Source organism: Sebastes umbrosus, chromosome 12 (assembly GCF_015220745.1).
Source record: "Sebastes umbrosus isolate fSebUmb1 chromosome 12, fSebUmb1.pri, whole genome shotgun sequence".
NCBI lineage: Eukaryota > Metazoa > Chordata > Actinopteri > Perciformes > Sebastidae > Sebastes > Sebastes umbrosus.
This window is the reverse complement of record NC_051280.1, coordinates 29,387,071-29,402,749: the sequence shown is the minus strand read 5'-3', so window position 1 is coordinate 29,402,749 and position 15,679 is coordinate 29,387,071. Positions and strand designations below refer to the sequence as shown.

General features: G+C 41.2%; 1 protein-coding gene across 1 annotated transcript in view; it reads left to right on the top strand.

Moving 5' to 3' along the window:
• Positions 1-15,679, top strand: part of astn1 (astrotactin 1) — a 419,969-nt gene that overhangs the window by 177,216 nt on the left and 227,074 nt on the right. The window contains exons 14-15 of the mRNA XM_037788021.1: positions 2,990-3,156; positions 9,018-9,212. Coding sequence (XP_037643949.1) covers positions 2,990-3,156; positions 9,018-9,212 — 362 coding nt within the window. The remainder of the gene's footprint in view (positions 1-2,989; positions 3,157-9,017; positions 9,213-15,679) is intronic.

Here is a 15,679-nt window from a genome sequence, read left to right as displayed (position 1 = left end):
CTTATTTTACCTTAGTTTTGTTTCGTAACTTTCCTACTTAACTAAGGCCAGTTGCATAACAAACAGACTTATTTCGACCCAAACCTCGATCTTTTCCTAAACCTAACCAAGTAGTTTTGTTGCGTAAATAAACCTAAAAACTAAGTAAACCTAGACTGCATGCACGTAACGAACGGAAACTGTACGTTCTTTACAAACACAGAAATTTATTTTGAAAAGACACTATGCATGTTAAGAGCGGAAACTGTATGTTTCCTGTGAACACGCAAGTTTATTTTGAAAAACTATGTATGTAACGAGCGGAAACTGTAAGTTTCCTGTGAACACTGAAAAGACACTATGCATGTAAAGAGTGGAAACTGTACATTTCATGTGAAAGTGCAAGTTTATTTTGAAAAGAAACTATGCATGCTACGAGTGGACACTACGTTTCCTGTGAACACAGACGTTTATTTTGAAAAGACAATATGCATGTAACAAGCGAACACTGCACGTTTCCTGTGAACACGGAGGTTTATTTTGAAGCGTCGTAGTTTGAAGCGTAGGACCACTGACCAAGCGCTGGTGTTCGACCTGTTGGGAGAAGTGTTGTTGGCCAAACAGCTGATGAATAAACCAGTGACTGTGAAACATGAGTGAGCAGCAGCTGATAAAAATCAACTAGAGCAAGTGCTTTATTTAAAAAAAATTTAAAAAGTGTTCCCTAGACTAACACTAACAGAAACAAAGGTATACTGCAGCACAAAACTAGACTGGAATCCACAACAAGCATGTGAGCTTTATTAGCCAAATGAGCCACCTCGACCCTCTGAAGAACACCGTAGGCCTAAATAATAAAATAAGCAGTCGCTGATCCCTCAGAGCTTATAGGAAACCAGCTGCCTAGTCACTGTTCTGAGGGGGCTGTGCCTTGTTAAAATGCACTCCATCAAAGTTTCCTTTGAAGTAATAGCTGACAGAGAACATAATGTGAATTTGACCTGACAGGCCTCTGAGAAAAAAAATTGCTTGGGAAATACTGAACAAGACTGTAGGAGGAGTGAACCGGGGGTGAAGTCAGGTCTCACAGCTCTTTCCTAAAGTCACCCCAGCATTTCAATTAGGATGCTGTCTGTAAAAACGTCAGAATGTAATCTGTTTTTTTTTTTATTTTATTAATTTCTTGAAGTTAAACTATGATACTCATTGCTATTTCATAAACTTCCAAACTAAAGAATTTCATTTCACTCATCAAATACGAAGACAGTGCTCTCCGGATTGTATGGAAATTGAAATTTAAACCCGCGGTATTGTCTCATCTCCCTCACCCGAACAAGGATCCTTTTTTAAAAGGGTTTCATTATAGATGACACTGGTTGTCTGCCATGTCATCACTGTTCTTGTCACCCCGTGTGCCACAGTAAATAATCAAGTGGCAGTGCTATGCAAAGGCTATTTTCTTTCTAGCATATGCAAGATAAAACTTTACAACTCCCTTTGTGGGTATTGATGGTGCAGTCAAGAATTTACTGACTGTGGCTGAATGTTTAATGAGTTAAGCTGTGGCAGTAGCAGTGCTCTGCTCTTGCATTAAGACACAGCAATACCACGACACATAGAGCAGTAATAATGTGGATGATTTCTGATATGTATCTGTGAATGTTAGTCTCATAGAATGCATGTTTTTTTGTTTTATTTATCTTGTTTGTTTTATGGCTGTAGAGATGGCAAGGTCAGTCGATGTTGGTCCACCACTTTGGTTGATACTGAACAACCACTTGGTGGGTTACTATGAGATTTTGTACAGACATGTACAGACATGCTTTCGTGTGATGTACACAGTGGATTCCTTCACCATGGCGCTCCTTGCGTCTCTTACAGGTGTAATCCACCAGAGTCAGATCCTTGTGTGCTGGCTCTCCAATCTATTCTTACACATGTCCTAATATAATGACATTATGTTATAACTCTCGGTTGTCAAATTGCCTAATATGAGTCCAGCTTTCTCTGATTAAATTGCACACTGCTGCACAGTCGGGCAGAAACTAGCAATATTATCATTAATAATTAACCTGCTGATGATTTTTTGATAAATCAATTCTTTATTTAGTCTATAAAATATTAGAAAATAGTTTAAAAAAGAGATTTCCTCTACCTATTAATTTGTTAGTATGTATTTTATTAAAATATGCATTTCCTTTCTTTATGATGATTATTTTTATTTAAATTAATTTCAATTTATTTCCACTCATTTATGTACATATATTATTATTATTATTATTATTATTATTATTATTATTATTAATAATAATAATAATAATAATAATAATATATGTTTGGCTGTTTCTCCTTGCTTTTATTTTATTTATTTATTATTTGTATTTATTTATTTTACCCTCACATAAAAATATTGCTTTTGGATTTACATATGATAATTATGTTACAACATGTTCTTTATCTTAAAAAGTAAATATATATATATAGTAAAAAAACAAAAACATATTGCATTTACAATATAAGAGAAAAAAGCAGCAAGTCCTCCCATTTTGAGGATCTGAAGCCAGCCCTGCTTTCTTGATAAATGACTGAAAATATTCATGGATTGTCATATTTATTGTTTATGAACATTATGTTCATGAACATGAATTCATTAATAGAGAAATTGTTTTTTATACTCTTTGTTTCAACAGTGATAAAAGCCCGTACCGTCGCTCCTTCTGCCGCTGCCTCCTGCTGTTATTCAGGCTGATAATATGAACATTTCTAAATGAAACATCTTGCCATGTGCAGCTTTACAGACTAAGCTCAGTGCTCACACTGGCTGCACTAATGGGAACAGAAATCTGACTGTTTACATTCTGTGGCACAGATGTTATGGGGTCTGTTTACCTGTCCCATCTGGGATTAGTGTTAATGTGGCAGCGCCTCACAGTTTAGGCAGCTCTAAGGATGTAGTAAAAAAGTATAATTGCTAACATTAGTCATTTAAAAACACTTGTTCCTCCCACAGTGCCCTCCGGGGTTGAGTCCTATGAAGGATGGGACCGGGTGCTACGACCACCACATCGGCATCGACTGCTCCGACGGTTTCAATGGAGGATGCGAGCAGCTGTGTCTCCAGCAGCTGGCTCCTCTGGAGGATGACCCCACACTCTACAACATCCAGATGTTCTGTGGGTAAGAAATAACACATTCACTGCTTTATAGTTTTCATTTTTATTTCAGAACCCTGAAATGCTGAGTCCGATCATTCACATGGTATCTAGTCATGTGAATGTTTGCAATGTTTTCATGGTTAAACAAACCCATATCAACCCCTGTATCATTATATCAGGTCAAAATTGACATATTTGGTACAGGACGAACCTTGGGAAGCACAAGACAGAAAGGAATATGATCTATATAAGTGCACTACCATAAAAGTTAAATGAAGCAAATATTGAAATGGGTGATAAATAAAAGGATTTACTACGATTCAGGGCCCTATTTAAAAACTCTGTAGCACATGGTCTGAAGTGCACAGCGCAAGTGCATTTAGGTTGTATTGATTTGGGCACAAAGTAAGGATCAAGGGCCAAAGGGGTTTTATTTAGTCTCTTAATTAATCACAGGTGTGTTTTGGCCGTAACATGAATCAAACCAATCAGAGTGTCATCTCCCATTCCCTTTAAAAGCCAGGTGCGCCTGCGTCGGGCACATTGCTATTTACAAGGCGGATTCAGCAAATTGGAGTAGCGAGACGTTTTCTGCTGAGGAAACAGATCTGCTCGTTCGCAAAGTGAAAGTGCGTGAGCGGATGTATGTGGACCCTCTGCCTCCGCTGCCTCCCAATCCTCTGTCCCATCAACAACTCTATTTGACTGCATATGAACAAACGCACCTATAACCTATTTAACGAGCGCAGTATATGCATTCAAAATACATTATATGATAAAAAGCACTGGGCTAAATATGACAAACATGTACATAACTGTACTGCTTTACGATGCAACCCACAGGGGGTGCATCGGACTGGCTGAGCGGAATCCTCCGGAGATGCATCATGCACAGGCTTTTAGCAGGGCGCCGCTGGAAGAGGCGATGTGTGACGCGCCGATCCCTCAGCCTCAAAACGCCACTGTTTAGGGGGAGAGGGCCGCAACCTTTAAAGTAGCCTACGTCTACACTCGCACACACCCAGAGGGATGATGAGAGGAGACACCGCTGGCTAGAAACATCTCCTGTTGCCAAGTCAAAGCTAAGGTTTGTCCTACTTACTGGAGTAGTGAGCAATGTTTCCATTGCATAGGAACCTTATGGGATGGTAGTGATTGTTCCATGGTTAACCAGATGTAAATATACATTTATGGTGTTATTTTATTTTTCTTTGGCAAGTGACCATGGTATAAGGGGGATAATGCCATTCAAGGTGTCCATGATCAGGTATTAATGAACTTTGCAGAGCCATGCACATTGTGCGGTTTCCCCGTCGCCCATTAATTCCTGAAAATGGACACCTCATTGGGCATTATCCCTCAAATATTAAACATCTCCCCTATTTTAAGCTACAATCTGCTCTCCTTAGCTGCATGAGGATATTATACTAGGTGGACAGAAGCAGTCTGTGGTGTACAGGCTGGTAGGATCGAAGGTAGCCGGGAGCAGCACAGTTGCGCCACGCTGTCTGAAAGTACCTTTATAAGCAATTGTTACAATAGGATATGAGATATGGTCACAGCTTTTCTAGCGTTTCTTTGCCTGTCTGTCAGCACGATTACGAAAAAAAACTACTGGCCCTATTTTTGTGAAACTTGGTGGAAGGGTGAAGCATGGGCCAAAAAGGAACCCATTAAATTGTGGAGCGGATCCAAATCACGGGGTTGATACACGCATTCTTTTTCACTAATGGAAACGGTCTTGGTAGAGGTCTGCAGTCTCCCTCTAGTTTTCTTTATATTTGGTCTGAATACTTCTCTTTGCTTTAGAGGCCTTGACAAGTCTAAATTCCTGAGGGGGAACATCGTACATATACTACACTGAGTCCTGGCCGAAATTCTCCACTGACACTGTCTACACCTGCACAACTGAGTTATTTTTTGTTTGCCGTGGACTCGTGAAGGTTGCTGTTACAAAGTTCAGATTCTTGCTGCATATAAATATTTTTTTACTTTCCTCTCACATGGGACAAGAAGTGGATAATGCATTCCTCCTCCTGCTTCTGTAACTTCAGATTCAAAGCTGAAGAATGTCGGTGTTTTGTTGGGAAGTCCATTATTGTTCCAGTGGCACAAAACAAACGGAATGTACTTTTATGAAAACAGAAAACTCAGAGGGCTGTATTGATCAAGGTCTGCAAACCTCTGACTCAGGAACTCGATGTGATTGTTATTCAGTCTTAAAACACTAGTCTGGCAATGGTTATGACAAAAGCTTTAGGGGAAAATATCATGACTACTTTTATATATATGTAGGATGACAACGCCCCCTTTTGGGGGAAAACAATCCTGCGTCCCTCATAGACGGTAACGGCATAAAGAGAAGAAGTTAAAACATGTCTCCAAACCTCTAGCTTGAGTGGGATGCTGCTGCCGTAATACATTAACGCAGCATCAGACTGTCGTCTCCAACTACATATTAGCCTGTAGATCAAACAGTTGGCTATTAACATGTTGGATTTGTACAGACAACACTTAGCCGGACAGGATTCAATCAAATATGTAGAGAAGTCTTGATAAGCAATATCCGGCCACTGTGTTGGACGGGGGAAGACTGAAGGGACAAGGCGGCGATCAACCTTCATTTATTAAGGTATTGCCAACGCTTAGGTTCAGGCACGGTCACAAAATAATTATTAGACATGTGTATAAAACAAGCGTTTGTATAACAAGACATGAATGCATATGAATTTGTCAAAATTACCCAAACATGCGTCCAATTGCATTGAAGTCTATGGAATCTTCGGGTTTTTTTCCCCCAAAAGGGGGCACTACTTTTACCTCTACAGGATGCATGCAGCTCTGTGTAGTAACTAGCTAGTATTCATTTTACATTTAGTTTGCTAGGATATGATTATCTACCAATAAATGTTCAGCACATGATTTATTGCACCGTAAGCAGGCGATATACATAATTCAACAAACAATCGAAACCCATGAAATTCTAAAAGTGGGTCCAAGTCAAAGCCTCCATACAGAGAGTGGTTTCATACAGAGCATTAGCATTTTATAGGGGAATCTAATTGTATTATATACACCTGTGGTTTCCCTTCTGTCACATATCAAAATGCCTTAAAGAAAAGCTCCATGACCACAGTTAAGAGGTTCCATTAGATTACGGTTTGATTGGGTATATGGAGACCTGCGTCTAAAGCCAGTACAGAGCCACGGTGAAGCCCTGCAGGTGTTTTGACTTATTACACTGATTAGACCTCTTCTCGGGACTGTGCGGACACGTACAGACTGAGTAACATCTTCCTCACCGTTCATTATGTTGCACCTGTTATCATTGGGGATCTCACATAAATTCCTTCAGCCCTAACTTCAATCTCAGCAGAGGTTTAATTAGCCAGAATAACTGAAAATACCCACGCAGTGTGAAGAGATTTAATCTAAAGGTGGTCCAAAAGGCAAGAGGTGTGCATATTTTCTGCTGCTAACGAGCCATACGGCGGTGTTATCAGCAGCGTGTGCAACTACTGTATGTACTGTGTGGATGTGGACATCTGTCCAGTTTCTTTAAAGGGGACATGTCATGAAAATCTCACTTTTTCCAGTGCTTGTATTCATACATTTGGGTATCTAGAGTGCCGACCAACCTACAAACAGTGAAATCAGACGACCCAGTCAGTTTTTTGTGGGCATGTCTACATCAGAAAAAATGTGATTCAACAAGCCATTCAGATGTGGCTCCCCTTCCTATGTCACATGCAGGCTCATTAGAATATACCCAAAGAGTACAAACACCAAGAGGTAAAACTCTGGTGCTTTTTTTGACAACAGCCGCTAGATGGCCATTAGATTCTGCCATTTTGGACTGTAAACACCAATGAGTCCAGAGCCATGAATGTTTAAAGAGATGTCTGTAAATCAGAGGATTTTTTTTTTTAGGTAAATCAACTTCCCAGTACGAACACTTAAATAGTCCTCATTTAAATCGTTATTTCCATAAAGTTGTAAAATTAACTAAAAGCCGAATCCAGACTTATTTTCCTCGGCATAATGAACGTGCATCAGACCCACGGGACTGCACTGCCCTGCACGCTCAAACGACATATCCAGTTCTGCCAGCTTCCTGCTAGCTGTATGCGGCTGTAATAATGGATATATTGGCTGTAATTAATCACTTTTATTATATTATAGTACACCCATGAGCTGTATGCTGTAAGCCTGTACCGTGGTGGATGTATTTACATCTCTGTTCCCAAACAACCGGTTATCGGCCAGTAGCTAGCAGTGCTAATAGCATGACATAAACAGAATTTAGGCTATTTACTAACATGCACGGCAAAGGCACAGGACACAACCTCTTATACATCCATGGTCTGTGGTCTATTGGACATCCATTTTGGAGGTTCTTGACATGAAAAAGTTTGAGATTGCTCTCAAAAAACTTCCATTTATGCCCATCGCTCACTTTATGCTCCTCTGGGAAGCAGCCGGGCAAAAACTTTAATAAATAAAGTTAGTAAAGAGTTATAATAGTATGCATATTTATAATATTTTGTATTATTCAACACAGGCCATTTCGGTAGAGACATTAAATATGACAATAGAATATAAATAATTTTGTCTTATTTTTCCACCACACTTTGTCGCAGATGTTTTACTGGCGTCCAGTAGTTGCTTTCAGTCCAAAATGGCGGAGGCGTAGCTTTGCTGCTGGGCGCCGACGTTGCAATAGAACAAACAATTGGCTTTCACTTCTTAGCAATATACGTTCTTTTGGTGCACCATATTTTTCTCACAAGCCAATCAGAGCAGATTGGGCTTTTTCAGGAATGGGGTCTTAAAGAGACAGGCGCTAAAACGGAGCGTTTCCGACAGGAGGTGAATACAGGTATATTCAAATCGTTGTTGTTTTTTAACATTCTAGTAGAAACCCAAAATACGTATGAACCTAGAAATGAGCATGATATGTTCCCTCTAAGTTCTACGGGAGATGTAAAAAAAACAAAAAAACATCTTCAGATCCGGGAAACAGACGTTTTCTAATTGAACACAACAAGCTGTTGTTTCTCGCTGTCATCTTTACATTAAACATCATGCTGCAGGCACAGCATATAAACTGCTGTTTCATTTCATCCTCAACAGCAGCATTCAGTTGTTGTCACTCTCCACTGTGCAGATGTAGCTAATCCTCCACCGGTCCCACTGGAGACTGGCATTAGCTTTGAGACATTTGGCATCCAGGAGAGAGCTTCTCTCTCAGCCTAAATCCCTGACAGATCTTTCTCTCTTGAACCCCCCCCCCCATCCCCATTTTTCTCCCTCTACTTCGTCTGCCTTTGATTCATTTCACTGAGTATATTATACACCGAGATGTCAAAACATCATCAATATGAAAGAGCCTTGAGACGACTCTCAGTGTTTCTCTCCTGTTTTTGAGATGGAGGATTTCGTGCCAGCTGAGTAGAATTGATTTAGCTGATTCTACACTGTCGAGTCGTGAGGTCTGTGATGTGCATATTTTGAACCCAACAGAATGCAGTGGAAAATTTCTCAGAATAACCATTCAATCACAAGGTTTAAATCAATATGTCTGACTGCTGACAGTCTGCTTATTTGTTCATACAGTGGCAGCATTTAAAGTGTCCCAACCTACCACGAAAGTGGCGCAGGATGGCTTGTGTTACAGTATAATGTCATTATCAATGTTAAAGCGTCAGTAGGCAGAATATGTTTTGGCATCATTGGGCAAAAAATCCATAATAACCTTTCAGCATATTGTAATTCAAGTGTTCTGAGAGAAAACTAGACTTCTGCACCTCCTCATGGCTCTGTTTTCAGGCTTTCAGATGGAAATACATGAACCAATTAATAAATGAACTCCTGTCACTTTAGGTGCATCGAGGACTACAAGCGCGGCCCAGATGGGAGGTCGTGCCTGCCGCTGTCTGAGGCCTGCACTGAGGGAATAGACTGCGGGGAGGCGGCGGACATCCCCGCTAACCAGACTGTGTTCGGAGACCTTTTCTACGGATACAACAACCACACCAAAGAGAGCACCTCCGGACAGATCCTCAAGGCCACGTTCAGGTAAACACACAAGCTGTTTGTGAAGTGAAGCATGTGGGACATCGTTCAGCCATTTATATCTCAGCAGGGAAACTATTTGGAAGGGTCTGGGCTGCTGGCTCCAACACTGGTGATATACATGATACTATTTCAGTCTTCATTCTTTAAAACGCTTTGGATGAAACAGTCTGCAGTAATACTGGTTACGCTTATAAAAACTAGTCTCATTATTTTTGTTTGCATGCTGTTGGAAGATGTTATACACTTACAAACTTAAAGTGGGATTGTTGTGACGGTGGATTGTGTGCGTAGGATAATCACAATTACTGTCACTACTGCTACCTACTGTGGCGAGGAGGCTCATGGTCTATAAAAATATTTAATTGTGACCAATCGCATGATTGTCCTTAGTTTATCGCGATTAATCGCAAATTAATCACACATTTTTTATCTGTTCAAAATGTACCTTAAAGGGAGATTTGTCAAGTATTTTAACATGGGAGTGGACAAATATGCTGCTTTATGCAAATGTGTGTATATATTTATTATTGTAAATCAATTAGCAACACAAAAAAATGACAAATATTGTCCAGAAACCCTCACAGGTTCTGCATTTAGCATAAGGAAATATGCTCAAATCATAACACGGCAAACTCAAACCCAACAAGCAACAACAGCTGTCAGTGTGTCAGTGTGCTGACTTGACTATGACTTGCCCCAAACTTTATGTGATTATCATAAAGTGGGCATGTCTGTAAAGGGGAGACTTGTGGGTACCCATAGAACCCATTTTCATTCACATATCTAGAGGTTAGAGGTCAAGGGCCCCCTTTGAAAATAGCCGTGCCAGTTTTTCCTCGCCAAAATGTTGCATAAGTTTGGAGCATTATTTAGCCTCTTTTGTGACAAGCTAGTATGACATGGTTTTCTAGTTTCATAGGATACCAGTATCTTCACTCTAGCTCCAAAACAGAGCCTTCTACAACCTAAAAATCGCAAGTTGCGTTAATGCATTATAGAAATTAGTGGCGTTAAAACAAATTTGCGTTATTATCACGTTAACTTTGACAGCCCTAATTCTATATTTATTAGCAAAGGGTATTCAGTCAAATGTCTTCCACTGGGACTCCTGCTGTTTCATATTTATTTTCAATCCTATTCAGACAGTTCTGGTGCATTGAATTGTACCCAAACCCCCCGATACGACACTACTGTTATTGTTGACAGTGGTGTTAAGCTTCCTGAGAGCTATGCATCAGAACCTTTCAGACTCTCTCAGGTTGATACGGTTTGAATCCTATAGTGCATGGATAATCAGGAGGTAGATGTGTCTCCACAGGTTGTAAAAGCATAGCAGGTTGAATCAGTTTATTTAAAGGTTATTTCATTATGGGGGAAATGAGTTTCAGTTTGATTTTATGTCAATTCCTTCCCAATGATAGTGATGGCAAAGTGTGCCGCTGCCTCTATAAAACACTAGACATCCCCCCTAATCTCAGCTTTGTACTCTGAGGAGAAAACAACATAACCTCTTTGGATATGGATATTTAGCCACACAGGTCCAAAGAGAAGTCATGTTCCTTTTCATGGTTTGCACGGGGTTGGATGCGGATGGTAGAGTACTCCGAAGGTGGTTAATTAACACTGTCCGCATGCTGCAATCATTCCCACTGAACTCAGGAAGCCAGAAGGTCAGCATAGTCATCTGCAGTCCAGGAATTTAATTTGGGCCGGCCATGGATTCCGCCGCCCGGAGGCAACTCACCCACTTACTGCAGGGATCCACCCCTGGAGTCGCAGAGAGGGAGGGACCGGCGAGGCAGGGAAGTTAATATCATCAAGAATCCGAATCTCAAATGCTCTGATCTCATTAGAAAGTGCTTGTGAATGGAGAAACGGGATCTGCAGCGAATGCTTCCTGTGCAGATGAGGTGGTGGAAGAGGAAGGGAAAGACTCTTTTGGGAGGCATGGTTAATGCAAGGCCTAATTATAAGCGATGGCAGCAAATGAATTAAAACTGACCAGGAGCCAGCGTGCTGAAATTGAATCTAATTGGACCAGATGAACGCTTTTAATGTAAAATGAACGAAAGTTACGGGAAGAGAGCATCGCAAATGAGCGCAGAAGATCCGTCAGGGGTTGAAAGTCAGTGCGGCACTCAATCTTTTTCTTTTATTCCAAAAGTTAAAAACACAAATGAAACTGTAGATCAATCTGTTACATGTGAAAGGCAGCCTCTGGCAGAATATGTCTGGTACGTGGTGGTAAATCTGTCCCAGAGGAAACTAAATGTCAAATGTAATGCTGCACACTGAGAATGACTGTACTGCCGGTCTGTATCCAATGGATGCACACTGTATTTTACAGATACATATCAGATTAGGCTCCACAATATGCTGCAATAGCATAAGAGATGTTGCACGCTAAATGGAGTAACGGTTAAAGAGGCGCTCTTTTTTTATCGAATCTAAATTCACTATTTGATCCAAATTTTTTACCGTATCAATGTTTGGTATTTACAAGTAACTAAATGTATAAATAACCAAAACATAGTGATTCTAATTACATTTAAAATTATCTTTTGTTGGCTGAGAAGGCAGAAGTATTATTTTTTGTCAACGTTGGCTGTCAACATTAACGTGATAATAACACATTAACGCAACTTGTGGTTTTTAGGTTGTAGCAAAGCAATGTATTGGTACCAACCATGTCATAGCTAGCTTGTTGCAAAGGAGGCTAAATAACGCTCCAAACTGGTATCTCCATTTTCAATGAGGTCCCTTCACCTCTGACCTCAAGATATGTGAATGAAAATGGGTTCTCTGGGTACCCACGGGTCACCCCTTTACAGACATGCCACTTTAAGTTTGGTTTTAATTCGTTATTTGATGCTATAAAAAGGGGATGAGACGTCATGATTGACAGCTGTCAGGTGAAGTAGTGAAGTAGTCACGGAGCCTATGGCTTGGGAATTGTACGAAAGAGGAGATGTAACTTTAACATTCCATAACCGTCACAAGGCTGTGTAATGAAACATGTGTCAATCTGATCATAAATATTGTGGTGAGTTGTTGTCTCTTTTTGGCCACACAGCTACTGTGGTGCTAACTTAGCAGCTAGGTGGCTCACGCTAGCAAGATGTGGCAGTGCAGGACAAGCGGTTTGCTCGGGCAGATGAGTGGGAGGAACCTTGATACTGCAGCTCCACCGCCTGATTACTACTCCGCAAACTCTGGCTCCAAATGATGTTAAAACGGCAGCTCCCGTATCCGGGATATTTTGGCTTCACTTTTGTACAGTGGGAGGAAGAGGAGACACGTTGTCCGTCTATATATACAGTCTGTGAGCCTAACCAAATATTTTTGTTGAGTAAACCGAACCAGGCAGTTTGAAAAAGTTACTATATAACAACGGAAACTGGCAAGCTGTCCCTGATGGCCCTGAAACATCGGGCCACTGATCAAGCGTCGGTATTTGACCAGTTGGTGAGTGAGAATGTGTTGGCTGTCAGTGTAGTAACCTGATGATAACAAGAGTTTGATACTCTAAGAGATGTGTTACTGCCAGAGAAAATCTGTATTTTGCAAAATGGGATTTGGGTCCAAAATGGCACCAGCTAATTATGGGAAATGTAGGATCCAGCGTTTTTAGAGCTTAACCCATACCAGGGAATAAAAGTCAGGGCTTACGTTACATCAATCTTGACCTTTCATTAAAGTAAAAAAAATAAAAATCTTTCTCTTGTAAGAGCCATCAACTAAATTGCTGGATCACTCTTCAGATATAAAATTAATAAACCAGCAGGAGGGAAGAGTGGTCTTTCTCTTTACAGTAGATTTATTGGCTCAACTGTAATTCATCTTTTACGAAATCTCTGAGGCTTTGAAAAGGCTGTCCTTAACACCGGACTCTGGAGTGGCTGGATCTCTTAATCACTCCCACCCCCTCCATTTCCTGCTGGACCGTAACACTGCAGCGATAAATGACCTCTAGTCAGGAAAAAAAAAGGTTTCAAACTTTAGACCATTCAGTTCTATCTCACACAGCCACTTGAGGCAAAAGTGCAAAGTTGTGATGTGCAGCCTTCAACAGGCATCGGCTTAGTTACTAACTATAATATGCAAGTGAAACAGAGCATGTGTCCTCTTATATCCTTTTTAAATGTACTGTTTGCCCTTGAGTGAAAGTGAAGTGAAGCGAGATCGAGAGAGAGAGAGAGAGAGAGAGAGAGACGGAGGGAGGGATAGTAAGGAAACCTGTATATGATGTTCACTGGCACTTCTACAAAAGCCCTACCCTGCTGCTCTGGAGTGGCACAAAGCATCTGTCTCCATCATTCAGTGACGATGAGAGAAAAAACAAAAAAGTCAAATTTGAATATTGTGTAATCATCAGTGGAGGTTTGTTGTTTTTCCTCCAAACTCATCCCATCATCTTTGCTTTTTGAAAATCTGTTAAACATAAACTTTTCTACTTTTACTTCTTCCTTTTATTCTCTACATCCCGCTACCTCACTCAGAACCCCGTCCTTGTCCACAGAGGATCGAAGGATTTGTAAACACTCCCTCCAAGTGAAAGATTTTACTCCGAATGTTTTATTTATTTGGGGAAAAAGACTTTCATGGGGAGACAAAGAATGGATTTTTTTGTCTGTGAACCCCTGCAAGGTTTTGTTATGGACTCATTTTCTGTCAGTCGGCCTAAACATGATGCCGTATTTCTGTAGGCGCAGAGTAGGTGGAGGCAGAATCATTTTCTGAACAAGTTTGCTAAAGCTGGCTAGCAAGTTTTGTTGGCTTGAAGTTTTTCTGAATATGTACAGCCGCTCACTCTCCGGAACTGCAAGTGTTAGTGTTGAGACGGATCAAAAAGAGAGTCTTGCAATATCGCCAAAGTGTTTCAGAGATGGAGAGAAAATGCTGCTAATAGTTTAACCGCAGCCAAAGGCTCACGGCTGTGACTATGGTTAGCAGAAGGCTAAACTGTTACCAACGTTCTCTCTCCATCTCTCTAATAGTTTAGCCGAAGTTTAGGCTCAGATGGTAGAGTAGGTCGTCCACCAATCGGAAGGTCGGTGGTTCGATCCCCGGCTGCTTCGGGTCACATGTCGATGTGTCCTTGAGCAAGACACTTAACCCCAAATTGCTCTCGAAGGCGAGCTGTGAATGAGTATTTAGATTAGATCCTGATGGGTAAAGTTGGCACCTTAGTAGCCTCTGCCATCAGTTTATGAATGTGTGTGTGTGAATGGGTGAATACTGACATTTAGTGTAAACGCTTTGAGTGGTCGGAAGACTAGAAAAGCGCTATATAAATGCAAGTCCATTTACCATTTACCATTACCGCTGGGGTGCAGCAGCCGTGACTGCTAATTACGGTTATCAGAAGGCTAAGCTCAACGATATTGTAGCTCACTAGAGCCTCAGTTCACAGTTTGTCATATCAAATGTATGCAATATCGATTCTGACACCCAACAACACAGCAAGGTGACAATTTTCGATGTGTAACGCCACTCTGCCTGCTACTCTGAGGTGATTCATGTTTGCCTCCAGTCTTTCCTTTGTTTTGCCTCCAGCTAACGCCGTGACGTAACCATGACGTCGGCTGTTAAAGGGTCTATTTTTTAGTCTGTCTGGAGCAACAACAGAAAGATGGAGAATAAAAGGGAAACCGCAAGTGGTATGAGCAGGTGGCAAAACACACATTATGCACACACACATATAAGAAATAGCCAGGGCACTCAGATATGCACGAAAATGCATGCTAATGCACTTTTACACATATACACACAGTCGCTGTGCGGACTCCCTGTCTGTTGGACAGCCAAGCCCTCTCAGCTAGGTCTCGTGAGAGCGTTGTCTCACACTCACATCGCTGGTCTCGATTCCTCTCCACTCATGGTTCATCTTTCAAGCTCACCAGCCCTGAAACGCCTCTCATGTTTTTCATCATTTCAAAAACACAAGGCTTATTTATTTGATTTGCTACTCTGTAAAGTCCGGTCGTGTCAATGGCAGCAGACCGGCAGCATGAGGTATTGAGCGCCCGTGCCCAGGATGGAGGTCCTATCGCCGTGACATCTCGGGAGCACGATGTGATCTGGATTCATATTACAGAGCTCAGTGACAGGGTCTCTATCTTCCTGTCTCAGTGGGAGCCAGTGGACTCCAGTAATGAGATGTTAAAAGCTAACCTCCTCTCATTACTCCTAACGCCGTCTCCTCCTCTCCTCCTCTCTATTCCTCTCTCACACGACAAGCTCAGAGCAGCTTTTAATGAATATTTTAGTGCCCTTTGTTCTCTTCTGGTGGCTGCTTGGGATCAATGATTAAGACCACCTGACACCAAACTACTTTGTGTGGGCATCCTTCTTTTTATCCCTCTTCCTTTTTTGGCTCACCTCAGCTTACGGTACCACACCCCCACGAAATCCCCCCTCAGGAGGAACACCATCATCAACTCGGTTAATTAAAATATGAAATGTGT